The following is a 26,966-nucleotide window of genomic DNA, read 5'->3' on the forward strand; positions in this document are numbered from 1 at the left end:
GGATTAATCGGAGATTAATCGGATTGTACTGTATACATTTAAATATTAAAATTTTAAAATTATATGTTTAACTATAGAAAAAAACCATAAATATAAAGATAATTTTTAACATAATTGTCAAAAATTGTTTATTTTGTTTCAAAACTATAAAATTTTTGTTTAAATTTATGTTAAAATGGTAACCATTTTTAACTTTGACTGACTTTGATTACCAAATTCGATTTTGATCCATCAATTGACGTTGACCGTTTAATTAAACGGATTTTTTGAAATCGGAACGGATTGCTAAATTAAGTATGCATTATAATCATTATAGTGTATAGTGTATAATGCAAATATGAATGGAATTTGCTTACCTCAAAATCCTCAAGGATAAATTCATATGATAATATTGAGTCTGGCTTCATATATGCTGTTTTGTTCCATTGATTGATGACCTTGATTTTAACTTTCCAGTCGTTTTGTTCCTTGCTAATCATGTTAAGTGGCGTGAATTCCATAGATTCAGCCATTGTCATGACTTCCATCCATTCAAAACTTCATTCCATAGAGGCATGGAACAAACCTGCACCTATATTCTGAATCCTTTGTTTTGACCCATTTTGACACCACTCAATCTGAATTGAATTACAAATGTTATAAGTTGGTCGAGAAAAAGTTATATAATAAAATAGTATCAAGGAATTAGAGATATACATATTCTTTGTTTGTTCATTTTTTTCTTGTACGAAAAACGGTATAGTAACCTGCATTTCATAAAAAAATAAAGTATAGTAAGCTTAAAACTTTAAATTAAATTGAATTTATGATGAATACATAAAAGACCATAATGCATAAGCATTTGTATGATGAAAGATGATTAAATACTTGGGACTAGATCCCTGTTTAAGTCATCTATGTAAAAGAAGTTCCTTAGAGATGACTTCAACATTCAAATTATCAAACCAATAAACTTGCATTAAAATTAACTAAAAAGAGATGCCCATAATAATTGTGTACCTCTTAAGAACAGATGAAAACCCGATATTCTGAAAATGGCAGCTACTAAAAAAATGAAAAGACAAATTTAGATAAACAAAATACCCTAAAATAGAAAATAGAAAAAAAAAAAAAAAAAAAAAAAAAAGAAGAAACTAATGGTTAAAGTACTATCAACACCTTAAACTTAACAAATGGAAAATGCATCAAAGGATAAAAAGAATAATCAAGAGACAGTAACACTTGTTCAATTGAGCATACCTCTTTAAAAAAAAAAAAAAAAAAAAGAAAGAAAGTCTAATTTAACAGTATCACTTACAATAGCATTTCTTGTAATAAGCAACATAACATCCAGATACCTTAAATTCCTAGCTTAACTTAAGAAACAAATTAACTTGAAAACATGGATATAAAATCTTACTATATACAGTCATGGATGTATCACTCACAGATGTTAAAATATTATTACACATACCATACATAAGTACCTATAGAACTTTCCAATCAAACTCATATTTCAAAGGAAAGTCAGAACCGTAAGTGTTTACAATCATTTTCCTCTTCATTTGCTCCTCTCACAACAGCGTGAACAAACTTAATTGATTAAATTATAGTTATCTCATTTACAATTAATAAAAACCTAGCTATAGATAAAATGTGAACATGTATATACTGATTAATAGGCAGTTTCAGAGGATGAAAAAAATAGGAGTAGGGTTAAAAAAATGCAAGAAGTACGGTTAAGGACAAACATAAATTCACAAAAAATGCAGTGGAGGAACATTTTTGCAAGTGATCAAGGACAAACATAAATTCATAATGTCCCACTTTAACTTTACATTTATGCAAGTGTGGTGGAATACTTATACAAAGTTCCACGAGTTGAGTTTTCAGTTATGACACTCTACTAAGATGTTTTTTTCTGCATTTTATTCATAATTATTCCAAATATTGTCATTTTGATTCATTTCAAAGATCTTGCTTCGGTGTGAAACCTAACCAAAAAACCCTGCCCATTTTGAAACATTTCAAATATCTTGTTTCGGCCTGAAACCCAACCAAAAAGATTCGCCCATTTTGACACTTGATGAGATTAAATAGTACAACTCTCAGGAACAATCACTTTGTACAGGGCAGATTCTTGCATATATATAAACAAACCTCGTAAACAATTTTTTTTAAGTATTTATATTACTCATATCAGGCAAAAATAAACAAACATTCGATAAATTTAACAAAATTATGAAAGTTCCCCAGCATAAACATACCTAACTCAACATGGTTGAGTGATGGATTTGACTTTTTAAGGCCATCTGCTTCCCCATTAACTGTCACTGTTACATCGTGAAACAGCATGTCAGTACTAAAAAAACTCCCGGGCATACTGACATATACCATAAAAAGAATATAACAAACTCAATTACCTTAGTAGCTAATCTGACCGATTTGAGATAGTCACCACAGAAAAGAAATTGACCCATTTATATTTGACGGGTTGAAATTGCCACATTAAGTTATGTGTAAAAGAGTTTTTATAAATGAAGACGTACCAGAACTAACTATTGGTGAAGTTAGCAGGATAGACCAAAGTTTTGAGACATGGGACCCAGTAGTAAAACCGAACAAAGAATTGTCATTGAGTAGTGTTCCGTTCAATTGGTGCAGGTCACACTCCAAGCAACTAAAAGAAGAAACTGAACCATATCCGATTGTGGGCCGTGCTTCCAGAAACAGAAACACCATTTTTGATTCCAACGTTTTGAGTTGTGAGCCAGCAGCAACATATATTCGGTAGAACATCGATCCTTGTAGAATGAGCAGCAGACAGATCCCCCGAGGGTATTGGTAGTCTGCAACTACTGTTGGATCCTCTCGAGAAATCGGTAATGTTTTGTCTTCAGTGCTATACCAATATTTTCGGGTGTATAGCATGTTGCGTTTTGGTGCACTGGCAAACATAAAAACCAATAATAAGAATTAATAAGCCATTTAGTTATCTTTTATTTTTTGAACAGCAAACAAACACACACCCTATTTGTATACTTATGTTGTAATGATTGGTTGATTACATATTCTAACGAAATTTTGATTAATTAAGATTTTATACCTTTTACCTTTGATTTCTAACTGTAAAAAATAAACAAACTACAAAATTATTAGTTATTAAATATCCATATATTGGATCAAACCTGCATCATAATATATCTCATATCCTACTTTATTTGTCCTCATTTTTTAAGATGTTTTAAAGAAGAAAGATGGTTTCTCAAACATTTTCAAATTCAGATTAAATAAAAAGACAACAAATCAACATACCTGATATTAATGATGTAGAATAGCAACAACACTGAAGAACCCTAATAGAATTGAAGAAATCGATTTGATTGTATCGTTGGTGTTGAATACGATTTGCGATTGCATCTGATACAGATAGAATTGAAGAAATCGATTTGATTGTATCGTTGGTGTTGAATACGATTTGCGATTGCATCTGATACAGAAAAAAACCTAAACAAAATTTGATTAGGTATATAGATAGAACTCAGAAGAAATAAACGCTATGCACCCGATTATCTCTTATACGGAATCATATTTTTGCTGATGATGAAGAAGTATCCGATTTTCATAGATTCGATCGTATAGATGAATCAGTTGGGTTTCGGATTCAGGTTGAATCTGGCCCTATTTTTCTTGACGAATGAGAACTACAAAGGTGAACCCTATTTTTTTAATTAGTCCGCGTTTCTTTTTCTTAAGAGGGGTAATTTGGTCATCAAATAAATCAAGGCCACAATTCAGATTAGGTAAAATTTAATGGTCTAGATTAATGATTATTAATTAAATGAATGGCTAACATTAAATTTAGCTTTTTAAAATGACCTATTTTTAGTTTTGTTATTATATATAGAATATATATATAGATAGATTATTATAATTATAATAATAATTATTATTATTATCTATAATTTCTATTAATAATATGAGTTCTCTCTACGGGATTAATTACGTTATATATGTATGCGAAATATATATCTCAATAAAAGGTTGTAATGTAGGCTTATGACATAGAAAATAATAATTGTGATGAAAATTGAAAGAGAGTGGTGAGAGAATGGATGTAGTTCATTTATCTTGACTAAGTTAAGTACATCAATATGTTTGTAAAAACAACGACAAGTTTCTTAGTCGAAATCCGTGGTTCCACGGGTCATTAAACTAAATGACTTTAACATTTACATTCACTTAATACATAAAACATATCATTAAACTGTTTCGTTTAAACAAACCTGTAATTCCACGGGTCATTTCACTAATATTGTATAATGGAGCATATATATATATATATATATATATATAGAGAGAGAGAGAGAGAGAGAGAGAGAGAGAGAGAATGTGCAGGTAGAAAGTAGAGATGCTGAGTATCAAAAAATATTTAATTTTGTATAGTTCGGTCATTACTTATTCAGCTAAATCCCTTACTCAAGCCTGGTGTAATCTTAAATGTTGACAGTCATTTTATTATACGTTGATTTTGGAATGGTTTATGTATTGTGATCATAGTGCTAAACTTCCTAATCTGAAAAGAAAGTAACTACGTACATTCTACATGTAATTATAAGGCTCAGCACTTGCAGATCCATTAATAACATCAAAGACAGAACGTGGTTTACAGAACACGGCTACCATTTTGAACTCTAGAAAAAAGGATTCATTTAATTTAAAATTTACAAAATACAGTATAGTACAAGAAAGTATATCAAACCACACAATGATTACAAGATAATAAACAATACAATGATTAAATACTCAACACTCATTTAAACTTATACTCAACACTCATTTAAACTATGAAATGTATATTCTATCCCATGTGTGAAGAAACACAATGCTAAGGAGAAGAACATGTAATAACAATATATAGTACTGCCAGCTGTCTCGTGATGCAGCAGCATCGTACATCTGTTCATAGTCTACTTGGAAGGTGGTGGAGCAAAGAAAGGAATATTGGGAAGAGTTGTAGGAAAGTTTGGGATAGTTGGCATAGATGGCAATAGCGGCAATGAAACTTTGGGCATGTTAGGAAGTGTAGGAATGGTTGGCAGTGTCGGGATTGTAGGCATTTGTGGTTGGGGTAACATCGGGATTGCGGGCATCTGTGGTTGTGGTAGAGTTGGGATTGTCGGAATTTGTGGTTGTGGCAGAGCTGGAGTTGCTTGCAACAAATTGCGGGAAGCGCAACACATGTCATTGCATGTAATGGAGAATAGTGCAAGTGCAAAAATGTAAAAGTAACATGTAGATGCCATTGTAGGATAAACGGTATGTAGTTGCTAAAGATAGCTCAAGTGTTTTTTTAGAAGGGAAAAGGCTTTTGATCTTGATTAAGTTGTGAATGATAATGTATAAAGGAGTAGGTATATATATAGGCAAGGTTGCAAAATTCGCTATTCGGGGATTAATCGGTCGGGACTTTGGAATGATTAATCGGAAATTCGGGGATTAATCGGAGATTAATCGGATTGTACTGTATACATTTAAATATTAAAATTTTAAAATTATATGTTTAACTATAGAAAAAAACCATAAATATAAAGATAATTTTTAACATAATTGTCAAAAATTGTTTATTTTGTTTCAAAACTATAAAATTTTTGTTTAAATTTATGTTAAAATGGTAACCATTTTTAACTTTGACTGACTTTGATTACCAAATTCGATTTTGATCCATCAATTGACGTTGACCGTTTAATTAAACGGATTTTTTGAAATCGGAACGGATTGCTCATAAAAATGATTAATCGGCGAGTAATCGGGTTTTTTACAACACTATATATATAGGGGATGTGTAGAGAAGTTGATTTAAGTAAAATATTATATTTGTGAGAAAGTCAATGAGATTTGTTATGACTTTGATTTGGTTGGTTGGAAACTATACAGTCTTACAGGTGACAAGTCTTGATGGTTGTGGTTAGTCATCACAATTACCAGAAATAAGTCACCGGTATATTAGCACCTGCAACAAAACATTTAGCATTAGATTGTTAGGATATTATTGGGTTTGTAGACTTGAAGTTGTTAAACAACCTCCAAACAGGAAGAGTCTATTATTTGTTTGATCATCCTATAATTATTGGTAACCTGTTATTCCTAAATATACCAAGAAAGTTTTCTAACACATTACCGAGTCATATATTATTACATTGGTCAACATTTTCAATTGGTTTACGGTTGATGTCATTGAACGTGTAAATATAACCCATTTAAAGTAAAGTTAAATTTGAGACAACTAAGCCAATCATGATTTAAAAAGAGTATTATTAGACTATTCCTAAAGGAGCTTGACATTTTTTTTTTTCGTCAAATGAGGTGGAATCCCACATGGCACATGTCTGACGCCCCTGACGCCTCTAACGGGGTGTCACCTCTGACGATGAAGGGGCGTCAGTTGAGAATCTGAAGGAAAAAAATTAATCTGTCAAAGATTTTTCAGCCAATCAGAATCCAACATTACTTTTTATATATTATTAATTTATTTATTTTATACCAAACTACCAATCATATTTTACCACATCACCCATCACAAATTTAACACTCAAATTTGACACACCTCTATATTTAACTTCATGACGTTGTCACATTACCAAAAAATACACCGTTTGACTCTGACGTTACTGTCAAAATTAGAAACAGTCTTATGCAAAATTAAATCAGGAAAAAAGCCAGGAGCATACAACAATAACTACTAATGGCGCACGATAAGAAACATAAAGTATTCTCATGAGAACATCTAAACCTGAAAGCTAGAGTTTATCTATTTTTCTCAAAAACAGCTTCACGTAACTGGCACAGCTAAACAAGTAATTAACCATGTAAATATTTTAACTGCATACCTTTCTTTAATGTATGAAATGCAGTATTTTGTTAGCACACTTCATCGAGTTATATATACACTTGTTTGAATTCTACATTTATCATGTTAACATAAAACAGGCAGGTCATCAGATACACGCCAACCTGTAGTAGTTACCTCTTACAAGCAGGATTTTGGAACCATCTACATCGTGGCTACAATTCACCCTTTATAAAACCTCATGTAACTATAATGATTTGACACTTGAATAGATGTTTTTGAGATTATTTTATTTATTTATTTATTTATGTACATACCTGCATTAGAAGAAGCATGATCTTTATATAGTGCACTTTTCTTGTTGATTTAGTTTAGAAAAGGGAAAAAATAAATAAATATATCGAATTTGTGAGAGTTGCTCTTGCAAACTCAACAAAATTTTGTGCTGCATGATCATAGAACAGAGACACTACTTTAATTTAAATTCAGTAACTACTTACTATTGGAGTCCTAAATGAGTCACAATCTATTGAGACCTTTAGCATCAATCTACAGACACAAGCTATATAATACGAAACAGACTTTCTTTCAAGCGTACGCCTCAGACCATGCCAGGAGTTCAGATAAAAATAATGGAATACATTTATATGAAATCAACAGTATATTACAAGCAAGTATATCAAACTGCAGAAAGAGTCAAAATAATACACAATAATACATTGGCAAATCATGTTGCCATAACAAATGTAGTGTATCGGTCTATCCCATATGTGGAAACACAAAATAAAGAAAAATATAGATAAAAAAGAGTAGAATCAAGGACCCTTCTGATGACCAGATCAGCAGAAGCTACCAACTTCTCTGAAAAAACAACGCATTTGCCGAAATTCTACTAGTTTGAAGGTGGTGGAGCAAAGAAAGGAATATTTGGAAGAGTTGTTGGAAGATTGGGGATGGTAGGCATAGAAGGCAATGGAGGGAAGGAAAGCTTGGGCACATTAGGAATTGTGGGGACGGTCGGTAATGTTGGGATGGTAGGCATTTGTGGTTGTGGCAGCGTTGGCATTGTGGGCATTTGTGGTTGTGGCAGTGTCGGGATTGTTGGCATATTTGGTTGTGGCAGAGTTGGGATTGTCGGCATTTGTGGTTGTGGTAGTGATGGGTTTGCTTGCAACAAATTGCGAGCGGAACACATCTCATTAGTTGTGATGGAAAATAGTGCAAGTGCGAAAATGTATATGTGGTATGTGGAAGCCATTGTTGGATAAATGGAAGCTGCTTAGATGGATCAAGGTTTATAATCGGAAGAGAGTGGAGACCAATGAACTTGATCAGTTTGTGAATGAGATTGCACAAGTGATCAGCAAGTATATATAGGAAATGTAAGGAGATAATGATGAATATAAAACCATGTGAAATAAAGGTCATTAGTACTTTTGTTTGGACTTTACATTAATTTGGTTGGTTGAATATGATGCAGGTTGCAAGTCAATCTTGATGGTTGTACCTAGTCTATCTGCATTTTTTTTCCCACAAAGATGAGATTTATTGTAATAATGTTATGGGTTGGAAATTGTTAAACATCCTTCAAACTCACTGACTTTAGCAACAATATATAATGTGTTCCTCCCATGTAGTCCAATAGCAATTTACTTAACTTGACATCTATCACATGTCAATGCAGATCCTAAATTAATTAAAACTACAGTTGAAGGTCAATAAAAAGTCAATTTTTCATCAGAAAATTATAAATGGAGGTCAAACACAACATAGTAACTTAAGCGTAGACAAAACATCTAGTAACTGAAAATGGCAAAAGAATGAGTAACCTTATATGTAAACAAAAACTACATATTAAAGAAAGGAATTGTTTTTACTGTGTTCATTGACCTTATACTGTGAGATGATTATACTAATACCTGGCAATTAAGACCCATATTCTCAAATTTGAGTCAACTGGGTCAAGCTTTCGAAATTGACTTTGCTACAGTGAAATTGACTTTGCTACAGTGAATTGCTACAGTAAAATTTGACTTTGCTACAGTAACTTTACTACAGTAAAACACTATTTTAAAATGTATTTTTTTACAAATAACGAGACGATGATTTATAGAAGTAAATGACCAAAATACTCGAAAGTTTAAGATATACTATGAGTGGTATAGTTTATGGATAACTTAAGGCTATATCTTGACAAAGGTACGTGTCACGAAACGTAAAATGCAAGTTTTCTCAGCGTACGAAAGGACATTCGAAAAACCAGAACCGGGACATAAGTCGAGTGATGACGTACGACTTATCGGAACAAAAATTACAAGTCAACTATGCACGTGAATTTAATATAATATATAATTAATTATTTAAATTATATATATTATATTAATATTTAATTATGTCGACAAGCTAGGAGCCAAAACAATGTGAGCTGTCCCTGGTCCTCATGCGAGTCGCATGGCCAGAAGGCCATTTCCATGCGAGTCGCATGACTCCAGATTTCAGGCCACATCTATAAATTTCAGTGTTTTCGCTCGATTTAAATCACACACATACACAAATATATATATATACTCCGTAATATTATTTAATATTTATTATTATTATTATTATTATTATTATTATTATTAATAAGATTATTATTAATCTTATTATTTTTTATTATTATTAGTGTTATTATTTTTGCGATACAAAAATAATAATGTACAAAAAATATTACGACGGAGTGCTGTCCAAGTAATTTTCAAAATATGTTTTCGAGCGGGAAAGAGCTAAGGAAAATATGAGTTATTGCCAAGGAAATTATGGGTAATGTTCGGGGGTATTTTTGTGAATCAAACCTCGTGTTTATCATCTCCGATGCGTCTACGTGCTTTCCTGCAATATTGTATATCAATATTAAACTGTGAGTTTCATATGATCCCTTTTTCAAACTATATTTTTGGGCTGAGAATACATGCGCAGTTTTATAAACTGTTTTACTAAATGGATACAAATACTAAAACTGATTTTGTGTGAGTTTCATATGATTCCTTTTACTCAATATATTTTTGGGCTGAGAATACATGCGACTGTTTATAAATACTGAAAATACTAGATTTATATGTGTGAGTTTCATTTGATTCCCTTTTACTCTTTACATTTTTGGGCTGAGAATACATGCAAATGCTTTAATAACTGTTTTACAATAATTATAAAGTGTGAGTTTCATATGATCCCTTTTACCCTTTACATTTTTGGGCTGAGAATACATGCAAATGCTTTAATAACTGTTTTACAATAATTATAAAGTGTGAGTTTCATATGATCCCTTTTACTCAATATATTTTTGGGCTGAGAATATATGCACTTTATTTTAAACGCAATGGATACAAGTACATACTAAATTCTACACTGAGTTTGAACCGAAAATCCCTTAGCTTTGGTAACTAGTAACTGCCAGTTATAAGAACTGGTGGGCGCGAGTAGTAGTATATGGATCCATAGGGCTTGATATCCCCGTCCGAGCTAGAGCACTAGCCTTTTAACGGACGTATGCTATTTGATAAGCGTACACGTTGGTTTGCGTGTATTATTAAGATGATTATACAAAGGGTACAAATGATATAAACATTAAAGTTTAGTTACCAGGGTGCTCAATTTTGTAGAACCGATTGATAAACGTTTCGAATGAAACAACTGAAATCTTGTGATCCACCTTTTATGTAAAACCTATTGATAAACGTTTTGAATAAAACAACTGAACTTTTGTAATCCACATTGATATACGGATTATGTGTAATATTAAAACTATGAACTCACCAACCTTTGTGTTGACACTTGAAGCATGTTTATTCTCAGGTTTCTAGAAGTCTTCCGCTGTTTGCTTATACGTGATACAAGATATGTGCTTGGAGTCATACATGCTATATACAAGAAACTTGCATTCACCAAACCATTACCATGTATCTTATTTTGACTGTATTGTCAACAGATGTATTATTGTAAACTATTTAAATGGTGATTGTCTATACGTAGGAATCATCAGATGTTAAAAACCTGGAATTTATATATTCATTTATGAAATACCTTTTCAAACGAATACAATGTTACAAAATGTATCACATAGAGGTCAAATACCTCGCAATGAAATCAATGAATGACGTGTTCGTCCATATGGATTTGGAGCGATCGTCACAACACCTCATTAAAAATGCATCCCTAAACTAAATTATGTGGGTTTGTACAAAGTTAAAGCACCCTTGTTACGATAAAATATCTGAAGTTTATGTGTTCTAAACCATGAAGAAAGTGGATTGAATACGCCTTCTGTTTCTATTTACGAGACTTAAGCACTCATAGATTGCTTTCTACTAAAATTAACTCTATAATAAGAAAGAGAACGAGGATGCCGAACAGAACTGATCACATTTTGTAACATAAAATTGACATTATATTTAAGCAAAGTATAGCAACAAATTATAAAGGGTACATAAATCAACAACTCTACATAATACAACAAACACTGATCATGTAACCTAACTTGGTGACTCACATAATAAGAAATACATAACTGTAAAAAAACAATAGAACCAAACTCTACATAATACAACAAACACTGATCATGTAACCTAACTTGGTGACTCACATAATAAGAAATACATAACTGTAAAAAAACAATAGAACCAAAGACCTAGACCCTCCAACAACCAAATCAATCAAACCTCCCAATCTCTAGAAAACGCATATGTGTATCATATTCATGACTTTTAATCTGATCTTACATCAATGGTTTTTCAGTAGTTGATTACTTGGAAGGTGGTGGAGCAAAGAAAGGAATTTTAGGAAGAGTTGTCGGGAAATTTGGGATTGTTGGCATAGAAGGCAATGGAGGCAATGAAACTTTGGGCATGTTTGGAAGAGTTGGGATTGTTGGCATTTGTGGTTGTGGTAGTGACGGGATGGTCGGCATCTGTGGCTGCAGGAGTGTTGGGATGGTGGGCATCTGTGGTTGTGGGAGCGTTGGAATTGTGGGCATCTGTGGTTGTGGGAGTGTCGGTGTTGCCTGCAATAAATTACGTGAAGCATAACACACCTCGTTGTTTGTAAGGAATAGTACTACTGCAAGGACTAAAATGTAAATGTAGCTGGTTGAAGCCATTGCAGGATATATATTGATTAGCTAAAGAAGGCTTGGAACTTTTTCTGTACAACTTGATTAAATGTGAAGAAGAATGCACAAATGAACTGAATATATATAGAGAATGTTTAAGATGATTATGGTTGAAGTATTAAGTGGTTGGTTGGAATCTCAAAGGTGGCAAAACTCTTAACAGTTGTAAGCAGTTTATCAACCTATATATTCACAAGTCAAAGGAATGACATTCAAGTATATAAGCAAATGCATACAAAAACAATGACAGCTGGTATAAAAACAACACAAGTATAGGTTTTAAGTTGTTCAACAACCTCGATCTGTACGTACTTGTATTATTGAATTGGTGTTCCTAAAAACAACGCAAGCACAGGTTTACTCCATAAAGATACTTGAAATTTTGTTCGCCTTTCTTTATATGTTTTTTTATCCCTTATTAATTTATATACATCCGGGAATGGAAAGGCAATAATAACAATACTTGCAAGGGACTTGGTCTATCTTATTTAGGACAGATACCTCTATACTCTTCGTATATTTTGCATACATATGTTAACATAAAACATAAAATAGGCTGGTCATCGTATGCAGACCAACTCTGTAGTAATAACCTCTTATAAGTTATAAGTAGGATTTTGAGACAATCTACGATGTCGCTACAATTCACCCTTTATAACACACCTCGTGTAATTATAAGGTTTGACGATCGAAGAAATGTTTGATTTTGAGATTATTAATTGATTTATGTTCTTACCTGCATTAGAAGAAGCATGGTCATTGAATGGTGAACTTTTCTTATTGCTCAGACTAGAAAAAAAAAAGGAAAAAATAGAAAAGTAATTCAAAAATATTTGTTGGAAGAGTTGGTATTGCAAACTTATGAATTTTTTGAGCAGCATGGTTATGGAACAGACGCACTACTTTCTTTTAATACATTAACCATTTGGGCTATTGACCAAAACGCCCATTTTACCAACGAACTATGACGATTCGCCCTCAAAAAATAAAATTGCCAAAATTTCCTCGCATGACCCAGTCGCAATGCTCGGCAAGGCACCTTGCGACTGGCTGGACCGGGCGGGATCGAAATTTCATAACGCGATAACTTTTAATCCGTGGCTCGTATTTAGGCACCGTTTTTTTTTTAAGTGTATAATCTTTAGAGATCTATATGTTTTTATTAAAACTAAAGTTCCAATTTTAATTAAAAATTGACCACGTGTTACAAATTGCGATTGTAATTTTGTTCAAAATGATTGAGGGATTCATTTAGTTTTAGTCAATGAAGGTGTAGAATTAAACGAATCACAAATTAGAATGTTCTATTGTAACTTAAGAGCAGTCAAAGTGCGTTTTAAAGTAAAAACAACGAAAAACGGCAAAATCAAAGGTCTTCGAGACCATATTTAGAAAAAAAATTCAGACAAACCGCCTTCGGCCGTTTGCCAACGGATTGGACTCAAAAAGATACACGATTTCAATTAAAAAAAGTGCGTAAATCAGAGCACGAGTCAAAAGATATGACATTTCAAAGTTTACAAAGCTTATTACATATATTCATCCAAGTCGCAAGGTCTGCGAGCCACCTTGCGGCTTGCGAGGGCATTTTGGCAATTTTCTTTTTTTTGGACAGCGAATTGTTATAGTTCGTTGGTTAAATGGGCGTTTTGGTCAATAGCCCTAACTATTTAGATTGGGATATTGCTTTCAAAGAGGATGTCTCAGATCATGCCAGGAGTTCAGATCAAAATAATAGAATATAATATATGAAATTAACAATATATTACAATAAAGTATATCAAACTGCAGAAAAAGAAAAACAGTATACACAATAATACACTCGCAAATCATATAGCCAAACAAATGTAGTCTATCGAGGTATCCCATATGTGGAAACACAACAGAAAGAAAAATATAGGTAAAAATAGTAGAATCGGGAACCCTTCTGATGACCAGATCAGCAGAAGCTACCAAATTCATCAAATTAGAAGCAACACATTTGCTGAAAGTCTAGTTGTTTGAAGGCGGTGGAGCAAAGAAAGGAATATTTGGAAGACTTGTTGGAAGGTTGGGGATGGTAGGCATAGAAGGCAATGGAGGAAATGAAAGTTTGGGCATATTAGGGATTGTTGGGATGGTGGGCATCTGTGGCTGCGGTAGCGTTGGCATTGTGGGTATCTGTGGTTGTGGCAGTGTCGGGATTGTGGGCATTTGTGGTTGTGGCAGCGTTGGGATTGTCGGTATCTGTGGTTGTGGCAGTGATGGGGTTGCTTGCAACAAATTGCGAGCAGAACACATCTCATTAGTTGTGATGGAGAATAGTACAAGTGTAAAAATGTAAATGTGGTACGTGGAAGCCATTGTTGGATGACTGGAAGATACTTAGACGGCTCGAGAGTTTTTTAGAGGAAAAGACTGGAGATCAATGAACTTGATCAATTTGTGAATGAGTTTGCATAAGTTATCAGCAAGTATATATAGGAAAAGTAGGAGATAACTATGAATGAATATAAAACTATATGAAAAGGTCATTAGTACTTTGTTAAGACTTTACTTTGGTTGGTTGGATATGATGCAGGTTGCAAGTCAATATTGATGGTTGTACCTAGCCTATCAGCATTTTTTTGCCACAGAAATAGAGATTTGTTGTTATGTATTCTAGGTTGGAATTTGTTAAACAACCTCAAAACTCACTGACTTTAGCAACAATCTCTACTGTATTCTTCCCATGTAGTCCAATTAATAACAAATCACTTAACTTGACACATATCACATGTCTGCAAATCCTAAATTCATTAATTAAAACTCTTAACAGTTGTAAGCAGTTTATCAACCTAGCTATATATTCACAAGTCGAGGTCAAGGGAAAAACATTCAAGTAGATAAGCAAATGCAGAAAAAACAATGACACCTGGTGACCTGTTATAAAAACAATTCAAGTATAGGTTTCGAGCTGTTAACACATAAGAAATACTCACCAATCATGTAAACATGTCCCATATGTGAAAAAACAGTACTATCAAATTATATGTAAACAATTTAACGAAGGATCCTCAAAACGATTAGATCAGTATAAGCAACCGACTTTCCCCTATTAGCATGTCCATTTATAATACAATCAAAGGACTCCACTCATAGCCTGCATCATTCATGTACTTAGTTAACATAAATTAAGAACTGTTTCATCATCATGACTAAAACCCCACATGCGTTCTTTTCATCATGACACAGAACTCTAACAGAACCATCTCAATCTACCTACCAGTATTTCGAGACTATCGCTGAGACTAAATCACCTTCTCAAACCGTCTTATAATTCAGAGACACTAACATCTTCAGTAATTCTATTTTGATACGATTTAATAATTTCATATTTATTCCCCAGATCAAGAAGAAAGGATTTTATTATATATTAGAAAGTTCAGTTTGTAAAGTGACATGATGTTTTGGCCTAATGATCGACCGTTATATGGTTCTACCATGATATCTATTACTTATCTAAGTCTATATTGAATAATCTTGTTAGTGTTAAACGGATCCAGTTAGTTAGAAAAGTTACAGCAGTCAACTATCCACCTACTCCACAGTATAAAAGAGAGGATGTAAGAATCTATCTTGTAATAATCAAATCATTCAATTTTGCAGCATCGAAATATTACAAAATAATCTTTTACAACAACACGTAGTACACAAAGACATACGGAATAGACAATAACACTTTCCGTCAATGAAAACCTAGCAACCAATCACACATGTAAAAGCTACAATGGAAATATAAACAACTGGAACAAAAGACCCCCAATAACAGCAATATTAGCTAAAGCTGAGCATATATATATATTAATACGTAACACCGTGTTTCTTCTTATGTAGTAGTATTGCATTTTCCATCATCTACTTCTTGGATGGTGGTGGAGCGAAAAAAGGAGTATTAGGGAAGTTTGGGATTGTAGGCATTGTGGTTGGCATAGATGGCAATGGCGGCAATGAAACCTTGGGCATGTTCGGGATGGTGGGTATTTGTGGTTGTGGAAGTGATGGAATGGTGGGCATTTGTGGCTGTGGGAGAGTTGGGATTGAGGGCATCTGTGGTTGCGGTAATGTTGGCATGTTTGGTATTTGTGGTTGTGGCAGTGTTGGAGTTGCTTGCTACAAATTTCGTGAAGCATAAGACATTTCGTTGTTTGTAAGGAAGAATACCGCAAGAACAAGAATGTAAAAGTAGTTGGTGGAAGCCATGGTGGGATTGTCGCGATTAGATTAAGAAGACAAGAGAGTGTTTGAGAGGTAGAAAGAAATGATATTGCTTAACTTGAAAGAAGATGCCACAAAGGTCAGAATTATATATAGAGAATGTTTGAAGGGATTATAACTTTAATATTATAAATAAATAAATAAAAACTGTTAGGCTGTATTATGACTGTTTATTTGGTTGGTTTGAAATCTGCACATCAATTCAAAGGCTTCAGCTATTAGTTTGTTGCAAGCAGTTTATCAACCTAAGTATTGCCATTGACAAGAGGAATGTAGACTAGTAGATTAACAAATGCAGAGACCGAGTAACACCTGCCATAATTAAACTATAGGTTTTGTAGTTTTGAAGTAGTTGAACAACTTTATTTTTTTTTGACATCGATTTGGGATCACCCAGGGGACTTAACCACCCACGCGTTCATATCTCGTAGTTGCATAACCCGCCCCCAACTACTGCCATGGAGGAAACCCGGACTCTGTATAACACAAACAGTTACTTTCCATTATAACATCATTATTAAATACTCTGTAACAAATTAACAATCACCTCAACCTAGCTAGCTACCAGTAGTTTAGAGACTATCTATAATGACTACTGTACATCATTAGTTAATTACATATAGAATTCAGTTTAGGTAAATTGCGTGATTACAAATTAGTTTAAAATTGATCAAGCGAAATCTGAGAATATTTATATCTTATACGGAATATAAATGAAAACATGACATATTAAAATGCACGATATTTAACGATAATACATGCAATGGATTACGGATTACCGCGGTAAAAGTCTATCTGACGTGGAGCATTCTGTACATTAGATTATACCATCACCGTCGACGGCCGGGAACGCCATGGCGGTGATCTCCTCCGGACTCCCGGTAACCCAATTGTATAGCGCATTTCTTACGGCAACACATTCCGGGCCCCAAATTGTCTACTCGTGGACCAAAAGCCGGTTTTGAAATTGGGCTTAAGGCCCATATAGTATTACTTATTTTATACTCACTATTTGAGAAAATTACGTCGTTGATCCCTGTAGTTTGCTGCAAATTATGTGATAGCCCCTAAACTTTTTTCTAACATGGCTAGTCACTTCACTTTGCAAAAGTTATGCAGTTGTTCATTGAGTCAAGCATCTATCAAAACAATCCGTTAAATTCAGTCACGTGTCATCCATGTGAGGGTATTTTCAACATTTGATTTTTCTTCTTTTCCTTCACATCTTTCTTCCCCTCGTTTTTATCAAAAACCTAACTTTTTCATATCTAACGATTCTCACCCTCACATCTTTCTACCCATTTCTATCTTTGAATATAATTATTTATCCGCTTCGATTTAGTTCTCACCCACCACCAACTAAAATCAATTTTATTACCTCACTATTACTCAAGATACATTGTTTTCCACCAACATTCATCAATTTAAAAAACAAATTGTTCCATTTGCTATAACACTCAAGATATGAAATAATTGTAGCAATTTTAGTTTCCTCATCCTAATTAACTGATCTCAAAGGTTAAATCGTCATCGTTGTAGGATCGTTTTAGGCCTACCAACATGTCCTACATATACGTCAATAAGTTCCTAAGTACTCCAAAATCAATTGGTAGTGGAGTGAGGCTCCCCTAGACTTATATGCACACATTTGTTTCTTCTCATATCCGATATGGGACACCCATTAACCAATTAGCTCAAACAATCACCACCATAATCGGTTTGTTCATGCACTTGTATCATATAATGTGGCTTTTTCTCGGACCCGTTCAACACCATCTTGACTCTTCCCGGACCACCCGACCTCCCCCGACCACGTCCACAGTCATCTCGGTTCCCCGTTGCCACAATGATTACAACTGTGTCTGAAACAACCCAACCCGTATTCCATACGATAATTTTTTTTTTTTTTATAATACACATTTACGCGCCAATTAAATATGTAAACCATTTCACAAGTTCCATTTAAACGTACATCAATTTAAATGTTTACAAAAGGCACGAAGGCCATTAATTAAGTTTTATACAAGTTTGACCCACTACAATGATAGTTTATAATCCAAACGACACTCGAGCACGGTTTGGGGCTAAACTACCCAAAACGTTAGGCCAACTTCAAAAGCTAACACCAAAAGCACCCCCTGTCAACATAAACGGGAGACAACTAATCCAACCGTATGCCCTTACCCTTGTCCAAGCCGGAACCTATAAAATGATAAACAACGAGAGGGTAAGCAATGCTTAGTGAGTGCAACAATTATACATACATATATATAACCTATCCATTTGCAATCACAATACCAAATACCTCATACGAACTTGTAACTCAAATAGCATGTCAACATACCTGTAACACTAACAAGTCGTACATTATCACACCACTTCATTAGCATATACTCAACTCAATATATATCTATAATATGCTAAACAAAACAACAATCTCAATATGGTTAACCAATATCGCTATGGTGCTACCGGCTCGTGGTTCACACCATACGCTTTTGAGTCATACTCGTTTATAGTGCTACCGGCTCGTGATTCACACTCGATGCTACCGGCTCGTGGTTCACATCTTGGTTTATAGTGCTACCGGCTCGCTGTTCACACTCGATGCTACCGGCTCATGGTTCACATCCTAACCCACACATGTTATGGCACTACCGGCTCGGTGGTTCATACCATAACATTCACAAATAAATACGCTATATACACACACATATAATTACTCCACTCACCTTGTCAGAAGGATGATGATTTAGCACTTCCGAGCTTCAACGCAATGTACCTAAATCATTAAGTGCACATTCAATTTCACAACTAGTGGGATTAACCACGATACTTCCACTTGAGCATTTAATGACCCAATTTGCATTAATTGACTCAACTACACACAACCGCCCATAAATGGCCAAGACTCGACTTTAATCACTAAGGCTAGTGAATTAAAGTCTACTAACTTCAATTAACACAAAACTTAGGGTAATCCATACCCATTTCATCTAATTAGGTCAACTAGTACATTTTGACCCATTTTATATTACTTAGACTCACAATCAAGTCAAACTTACCCATTTACACTTCTTTCATTAATCTTAAAGTGCATTAGTGACTAACAACACCATTTGACACTTACAACCTCAAATCATAATGCCAAAACCCTAGATTGTGGCTATTAGGGTTTCATTACAACAACACAACCCAAATTCACCCATTTTACCCTCAAATGGGTCATACAAATCTCTAGTAACCAAAACCCTAGCCATTAACCAATTAAAACTTAAAACATAAGGTTAGAACTTACCAAGACTATCCTCTTGTAGCTAACAACAAGGAGAACAACTTTAACTCTTGCTCCTAGGATTGATCCACAAATCTTCACCTCCAAATCTTAAGTTTATTCTAAGTGGGTTTTGTGTTTTGGGAGAGAAATTGGAAAGAAAAGAGAAAAGGAAATGAAATAAATGGAATAAGTGGCTGTGATTTAATGCTCCAATCTGATCTACAAGCAAAAAGACCAAATTACCCCTAAAACCCTTTTAAATTGAGTAGAAATCGGAGTCAGAACAGCAGAGATGCCGCGGCGCGGCCCGTTTGTCGCGGCGCCACTTATCGAAGGAAGAACGACCCTTTTTAACCCAACTTCTGATCCAGATTTGCTTGATATGCCGCAGCGCGGACCCAATTGTCGCGGTGCGGCCTAAGGCTGTATCTGAACAGCTCGACCAACTTAAACAATTATCGATTTTATTTAATTTGTACATTCCAAACCCGCTTCCTTTATTCACCTAGCCTTCAACAATAGTCTCACAAGACTTAACGCTAACCAAACCCATGTTTAAACTTATACATGCACACATTATCAAGTATACATATATGTATATATATATATATATATATATATATATATATATATATATATATATATATCTACACATATATTCATACATTTACGCATAAGCTAACGAGTTATAAACGTACAAATGATTAAGTAAGTACCTTTCGATACGTACGGGAAAACGGGATGTTACAACTCTCCCCCACTTGAATCGGAGCGCGTCCTCGCGATCCAAGCCGCATGACAAGAAGGAAGATAAACCAACACAAACTCTTCGGGCTCCCAAGTAAACTCGAAACCCTTACTACGACGCCATTGAACTTTAAAAGTCCTAACCTCTTTATGCCTCAACCTTTTGACCTTCTCATCAAGTATGGCAATCGGTTCCTCGATATACTCTAACTTATTATTTAGCTCAATCTCGTCTAATGGCACCCAAGATGAATCATCCGCAAGACATTACGGAGATGGGAAACATGAAATGTATTATGGATCCCCGCAAGCTCTTTTGGTAATTCCAAACGATACGCGACTTCACCAACACGAGCTAAAACCTTAAATGGTCAAATAAACCGAGGAGCTAACTTTCCTCGTTTCCGGAATCGAATAATACCTTTCCATGGCGAAACCTTAAGCATCACCATGTCACCTTCTTGAAATTCGATCGTTCGTCTACGTTTGTCGGCATACGACTTTTTCCTATCTTGAGCCTTCTTCAAATGCTTTCGAATATATCAATCTTGCTATTCGTCTCTAAAACCAAATCGGTACTCCCGATTTCCTTTTGTCCCACTTCACCCCAAAAAATCGGGGTTTGACACCTACGCCCATAAAGCATCTCATAAGGTGGCAACCCAATACTAGTAGGCGTAGTCGGTCGTCCCCAACTCTTTACCGTCTCTATCTTCCCCGAATCTACTTGAATACCATTTTCGTTCACAATGTGGCCAAGGAATTAAACATCCCTTAGCCAAAATTCACATTTGGAGAATTTAGCATACAACTTCTCCTTCCGCAATGTCTTTAACACACTCCGCAAATGATGTTCATGTTCCTTCATACTCTTCGAATAGACAAGTATGTCATCGATGAACACAATTACCGACTTGTCCAACATAGGTTGGCACACTCGGTTCATAAGATCCATGAATGCCGCCGGTGCATTCGTAAGACCAAAAGGCATAACTACGAATTCAAAATGCCCATAATGTGTTCGAAAAGCCGTTTTCTCGATGTCTTCCTCACGGACCCGCATTTGGTGATAGCCGGACCGTAGGTCGATTTTAGAGAAATACGTTGCACCTTGGAGTTGGTCGAACAAATCGTCAATCCTAGGCAATGGATAACGATTCTTGATCGTCACTTTGTTCAACTCCCGATAATCGATGCACATCCGCATACTACCATTTTTCTTCTTCACGAATAAAACCGGAGCGCCCCATGGCGAAGCACTTGGTCGGATAAAACCCTTTTCAAGTAGCTCTTGGATTTGATTTAACAACTCTTTTTAAAAGTTGATTACATTATAAATTGATTTAATAATAATCTTTGATGATACATTTTAAATGATTCACAATAGTTGATTACATTGCGAGGTATTTGACCTCTATATGATACATTTTACAAACATTGCATTCGTTTTTAAAAGACAATCTTTCTTTACATTGAAAATTGACAGACATGCATACCATTTCATAATATCCACTATCCAACTATAAATTGATTTAATAATAATCTTTGATGAACTCAATGACTCGAATGCAACGTTCTTCGAAATATGCTATGAAAGACTCCAAGTAATATCTTTAAAATGAGCAAATGCACAGCGGAAGATTTCTTTAACACCTGAGAATAAACATGCTTTAAAGTGTCAACCAAAAGGTTGGTGAGTTCATTAGTTTATCATAATCATTTATTTCCATCATTTTAATAGACCACAAGAATTTCATTTCCAGTTCTCATAAATATACGTCCCATGCATAGAGACAAAAATAATCATTCATATGGTGAACACCTGGTAACCGACATTAACTAGATACATATAAGAATATCCCCTATCATTCCGGGATCCTCTTTCGGACATGATATAAATTTCGAAGTACTAAAGCATCCGGTACTTTGGATGGGGTTTGTTAGGCCCAATAGATCTATCTTTAGGATTCGCGTCAATTAGGGTGTCTGTTCCCTAATTCTTAGATTACCAGACTTTAATAAAAAGGGGCATATTCGATTTCGATAATTCAACCATAGAATGTAGTTTCAATTACTCGTGTCTATTTCGTCAAACATTTATAAAAGCGCATGTATTCTCAGTCCCAAAAATATAAAGGGTAAAAAGGCAAATGAAACTCACCATACTGTATTTCGTAGTAAAAATACATATAACGTCATTGAACAAGTGCGAGGTTGGCCTCGGATTCACGAACCTAAATTAATTATATATATTTATGTGTTGGTCAATATTTGTCTAACAAATTAGGTCAAGTCATAGTGTACCACAATCCTAATGCTCGAGACTAATATGCAAAAGTCAACAAAAGTAAATTTGACTAAAAATAATTTCCAAAAATCTATACATGATTAATATATAGTTTAAATATCGTCGTTTTATATTTTTAAATATTTTTAAAAGATTTATTAGAGTAAATAATATAATTTATTTATTAATAAATAAAATTTTATATTAAATTTATATAATAAAATATACTTTTATATATATTTAAGTAATAAAATTTATAGGGTTCATTTAATATCATAAAGATAATATGATATGTATTATTAAAGTAAGTTATTACACGTAGTAAAATATGTTTGTATCACATATTTATTTGATAAAATAATATCTATAATGATAGTAAGTAAAAGTTGTATTATTTTGTAATAATAATTATTATTATAAAAATATCAATATTTATAATTACTAAGATGATATTATGATAAAACGATAATTCTAATTTTGATAACTTTAATATTTACGATAATTTTTAATATTATCTTTAAAATAATAATTCTATTTAAAATAATAATAATAATAATAATAATGATATTTTATAGTAACAATGACATTTCTATTAAAATGATAATTTTTGTTAAAATGATAGTTTTAATACTAACGATACTTTTAATAATAATAGTAATGATAAAAATAATAAGAACGATAATTTTATCTAAATCAATATCTTATAATATTTTAATTTCATCATGAAACTCTTACCCATTATTTCCTAATCGTTTCGTTTAATAGCTTTTAATCGTCTTTTATATCGTGTTCATAATAATGATAATAATAGTAATCAAAATAATTAGGTGTTACAAATATTTGTTTTAATTACACTAATATTAATAATGATAGTTACTATAACATTATTAACGATAATACTAATAATTATCTTAATGATAATATAGTAATAATAATAATAACAATAACAATAACTATTTTTAAATAATGATATATATATTAATAATGATAATAATAATAATAATACCAATAATAATAATTGGATAATAATAATAATACTAATTATAACTTTAACGATAATAATAATAAAAAATAACAATTTTTAATGATAAATCCCTTTTATTGATAAAGATAATAATAATGATAATAATAAGATAAAACTAGAACGACGATAAAAACGACGATAATAATAATCATTTTTAATAAAAATATCGAAAATTCAATTGATTATAACTTCTAATCCGTTCATCGAAACCATTCGATATCTAAAGGAAAAGTTCTTAATTTTTCGCTAGATTTCTAAGGACATGCATATCTTATACCTTATCTCAACCGCAAGTGTAACTAATTCAAGATTCAGCCTAACCTGTCTAAGGGCAATATCAAAAGTACAAGCATGCATAATCCTAAATATTCGAGCACTAGTCAGGGATACACTATTAGTATGTAAAAGTTAAATTATGAGTACTCACGTATCAATATTGAGATTCAATATTGCAGGAAAGGTACGTAGACGCAACGGAAATGATAAACACTATATTGACCTCACGAGCATACCCATGAACCATACTCAATCACCTCCATAGCTATAACCCATAATTTCCTTAATCCTATCCCACTCGAAAAACAATTTCGAAATCACTCGGACAGCACTCCGTCGTAATATTTTATGTATACTAATAATATCTTGAAATAATACGGAGTAAATATATATATGTAAATCGATTGAGAGAGTTTAGAGAAAAATATTTTCAAGTTTTTATGAAATAATGAAACCTATTGAATTCTATTTATAATAGATTTTTGAATTATTAAAGTGAATTATTAAAGTATGAATTATTAAAGTGAATTATTAAAGTATGAATTATTAAAGTGAATTATTAAAGTATGAATTATTAAAGTGAATTATTAAAGTATGAATTATTAAAGTGAATTATTAAAGTATGAATTATTAAAGTGAATTATTAAAGTTAAAGTAAAGTAAAAATAAAGTAAAGGTAAAGTTTAAGTATAGTAAAAGTATAAAACTACATAATACGTATAATACGCGTATAAATATATATAATATTAATTTAAATCATTATATATATTTAATAAAATAAAATATAAATATCGTTATCTTATCATACTAGTTAAGTAATGAGTTGTCAAAAGTGGTTCTAGATATTTATAAAAGTTATATACGTTTTAATAATAAAGTTCTTTTTAAATTGAAAACGTTTTTGTACGTTTGAAACTATATAGATCAATCGAGTCTTTATGAGATTCAATCTTCCACTATCCTTTGTCTAGTTCTCAATGATTAACAATTTGTTCTTATTTATAAATCACTTTACCATTTTCCAAATATTGTTAAAATAGAAAGATTTCTCAAATCAACGTGGGCCTTTCAACAGAGACTTGTAATCATAATTCAATATATCTGATAATTCAATCATTTGATCTTATCTTCTAATTTCATTGATAAACATTTTGAAATAGATACAATCATATAAAGTATTTAATCTAATATTTTGTTTACGTTTCAAGTTATAATATATATACACATATACATATATAATCATATTCGTTTAATGGTTCGTGAATCGTTGGAACTTGGTCGATGTTGAATGAATGTATGAACATAGTTTAAAATTCTTGAAATTTAACTTAACAAATATTGCTTATCGTGTCGGAAACATATAAAGATTAAAGTTTAAATTTGGTTGGAAATTTCCGGGTTGTCACAGTACCTACCCGTTAAAGAAATTTCATCCCGAAATTTGAGTGGAAAGGTCGTGAATGATAATAAGTATGTTTTCATGATGCATACGGGCTGAAAATTAGAGTTTTATTATCAGCGAATAATTTGGATAAACAATCCATTTATATGAAGAGTACGAATGAAGCTAACATAGAAGAGTGAAATGAGTAAGTGTAGATTCATCTTATCATTTGACGTAGATATGATTGATTCCCAGATTTCAAGGGATTTGAAGAAAATCTTCTTAATAAGATTTGACTCTCCGGTAATCAAGGGAATTAGGATCCGCTTTAAATGCGATCGTCCATTGTAATTGTTCTGTCGGAGATTTTCTTATAAATTCACCTCCTTCGTTTCCTTACAACTCACACCTTATGTTGATGCATTTTATGCAAGTCCCTAGACATCTACCCACGTCCATTGCAGGTACAACAGTTTACAGGCCACCATGATTGTTCGTTATTATACTATCCGTGTTTGTATGTGGTTACAGGAACTGCAGGAACGAGATTTAGATGTTTGACTATGTTAGACTTAGTCAGACATACGAGTAAAGCCTCACTAGTACAGCTGACAGGCTAATACGCATGGTTGATGCTGAGCTAAGTCACAATTACGACCTAAATAAGAAGACACGAGTGAGTGATCACCCATACGGCTGATGAAGCCAACTCGTACGTGTGATGAATGAATCGTATGGGTGAGTCAACAGCAGGGGTATATAAAGTCTTATGTTCTTCATTTTAGGTTAAGCCTCTCATTTGTTACACACACTCAGATCTAGTGAGCTCCTCCGATTCTCTCTCAGTCCAAATCACCCAGGTGGTGAATAATAGCTCTAGGTGTTGATCTAATCACACTTGATTTAGCTGTGATTTGACTAAATTAATCAAAAAAAACATAACCTATTCACTAGAGGATTTGATTTACTTATTCCGCCATTGTGTGAGTTAAATCTGTTGATTTCTAAGTTCCTAGTCATGTTTCATCACCTTCTATTCTTTCCCCCTCAACTCATATTTTAAAGTATTCATCAATATGCTCCATCCAGTTCTGATTCTTGATATACTTCTAACTTTCATATCGGTCATTCTTCTTTTTCATCTACCGCCGGAAGAATCTATTTACTTCTACTATACTCTTGGGTTTATAGTGTTTCTAGTTCTCCCGTGTCTTTATATTGCTATATGCATCGATATATATGGTTTATAATTTAAGGTTTATCGTTGGGCTTTATATGTTCCCTTATATTTCAAAGTCTCTGCTTCTGTCTTCTATAATCATTATCATTCACAATTAATGCTCTCTTTTATTTGCTGCAATTTATACCCCAATTTCTATTTCAGAGTTTTGTCCTTTCGTTTCTTCTTCTTGCGATTATGCACCGCTTGTAATGGTCCAGAATCACAGATATGAATTTCGAAATGAACATTGTTAATGTTCTAGGAAGGAAATTGTGATTGCACGATCTTGACTTGTCAAATTACTAGAATACCTTGGAAAAGGCCGAATCATCAAGAAATATTTTCTTGATATTTTAGAGGTTAAATAGAATACAAGAGTCGTATAACATGGCACATGATGATGTTATGATCTGTGAATCATCACGTTCCATTTAGAAACTCAGCATGACTTACTGTAATATAATCACGTTGATCAAGTGTCATTATATTATACTAATTCATGCTTCAGTTCCCAACACTACTTCAAAATATTTCTATT

General features: G+C 33.1%; 1 protein-coding gene across 4 annotated transcripts; it reads right to left on the reverse strand.

Annotated features, from left to right (window-relative positions):
• Nucleotides 1-330: 330 nt before the first annotated feature.
• Nucleotides 331-3,414, reverse strand: LOC139855416 (uncharacterized). 4 transcript variants are annotated; one of them, XR_011761436.1, is made up of 6 exons: nucleotides 3,295-3,414; nucleotides 2,403-2,926; nucleotides 2,247-2,312; nucleotides 1,000-1,041; nucleotides 697-746; nucleotides 331-617 (listed from the first exon to the last, which is right to left on the reverse strand). XR_011761436.1 is itself a non-coding variant. In XM_071844639.1 (6 exons), the coding sequence occupies exons 2-5, from the start codon at nucleotides 2,908-2,910 to the stop codon at nucleotides 712-714; spliced, it is 525 nt and encodes a 174-aa protein (XP_071700740.1). In that variant the 5' UTR covers nucleotides 2,911-2,926; nucleotides 3,295-3,414; the 3' UTR covers nucleotides 331-617; nucleotides 697-711. The 4 variants fall into 4 exon arrangements, 2 of the variants coding, with proteins under 2 accessions (XP_071700740.1, XP_071700738.1); XR_011761435.1 differs by having other exon boundaries at nucleotides 1,000-1,044; XM_071844639.1 differs by having other exon boundaries at nucleotides 2,529-2,926.
• Nucleotides 3,415-26,966: the final 23,552 nt, after the last annotated feature.

Source organism: Rutidosis leptorrhynchoides, chromosome 6 (genome assembly GCF_046630445.1).
Source record: "Rutidosis leptorrhynchoides isolate AG116_Rl617_1_P2 chromosome 6, CSIRO_AGI_Rlap_v1, whole genome shotgun sequence".
NCBI classification, from domain to species: Eukaryota; Viridiplantae; Streptophyta; class Magnoliopsida; order Asterales; family Asteraceae; genus Rutidosis; species Rutidosis leptorrhynchoides.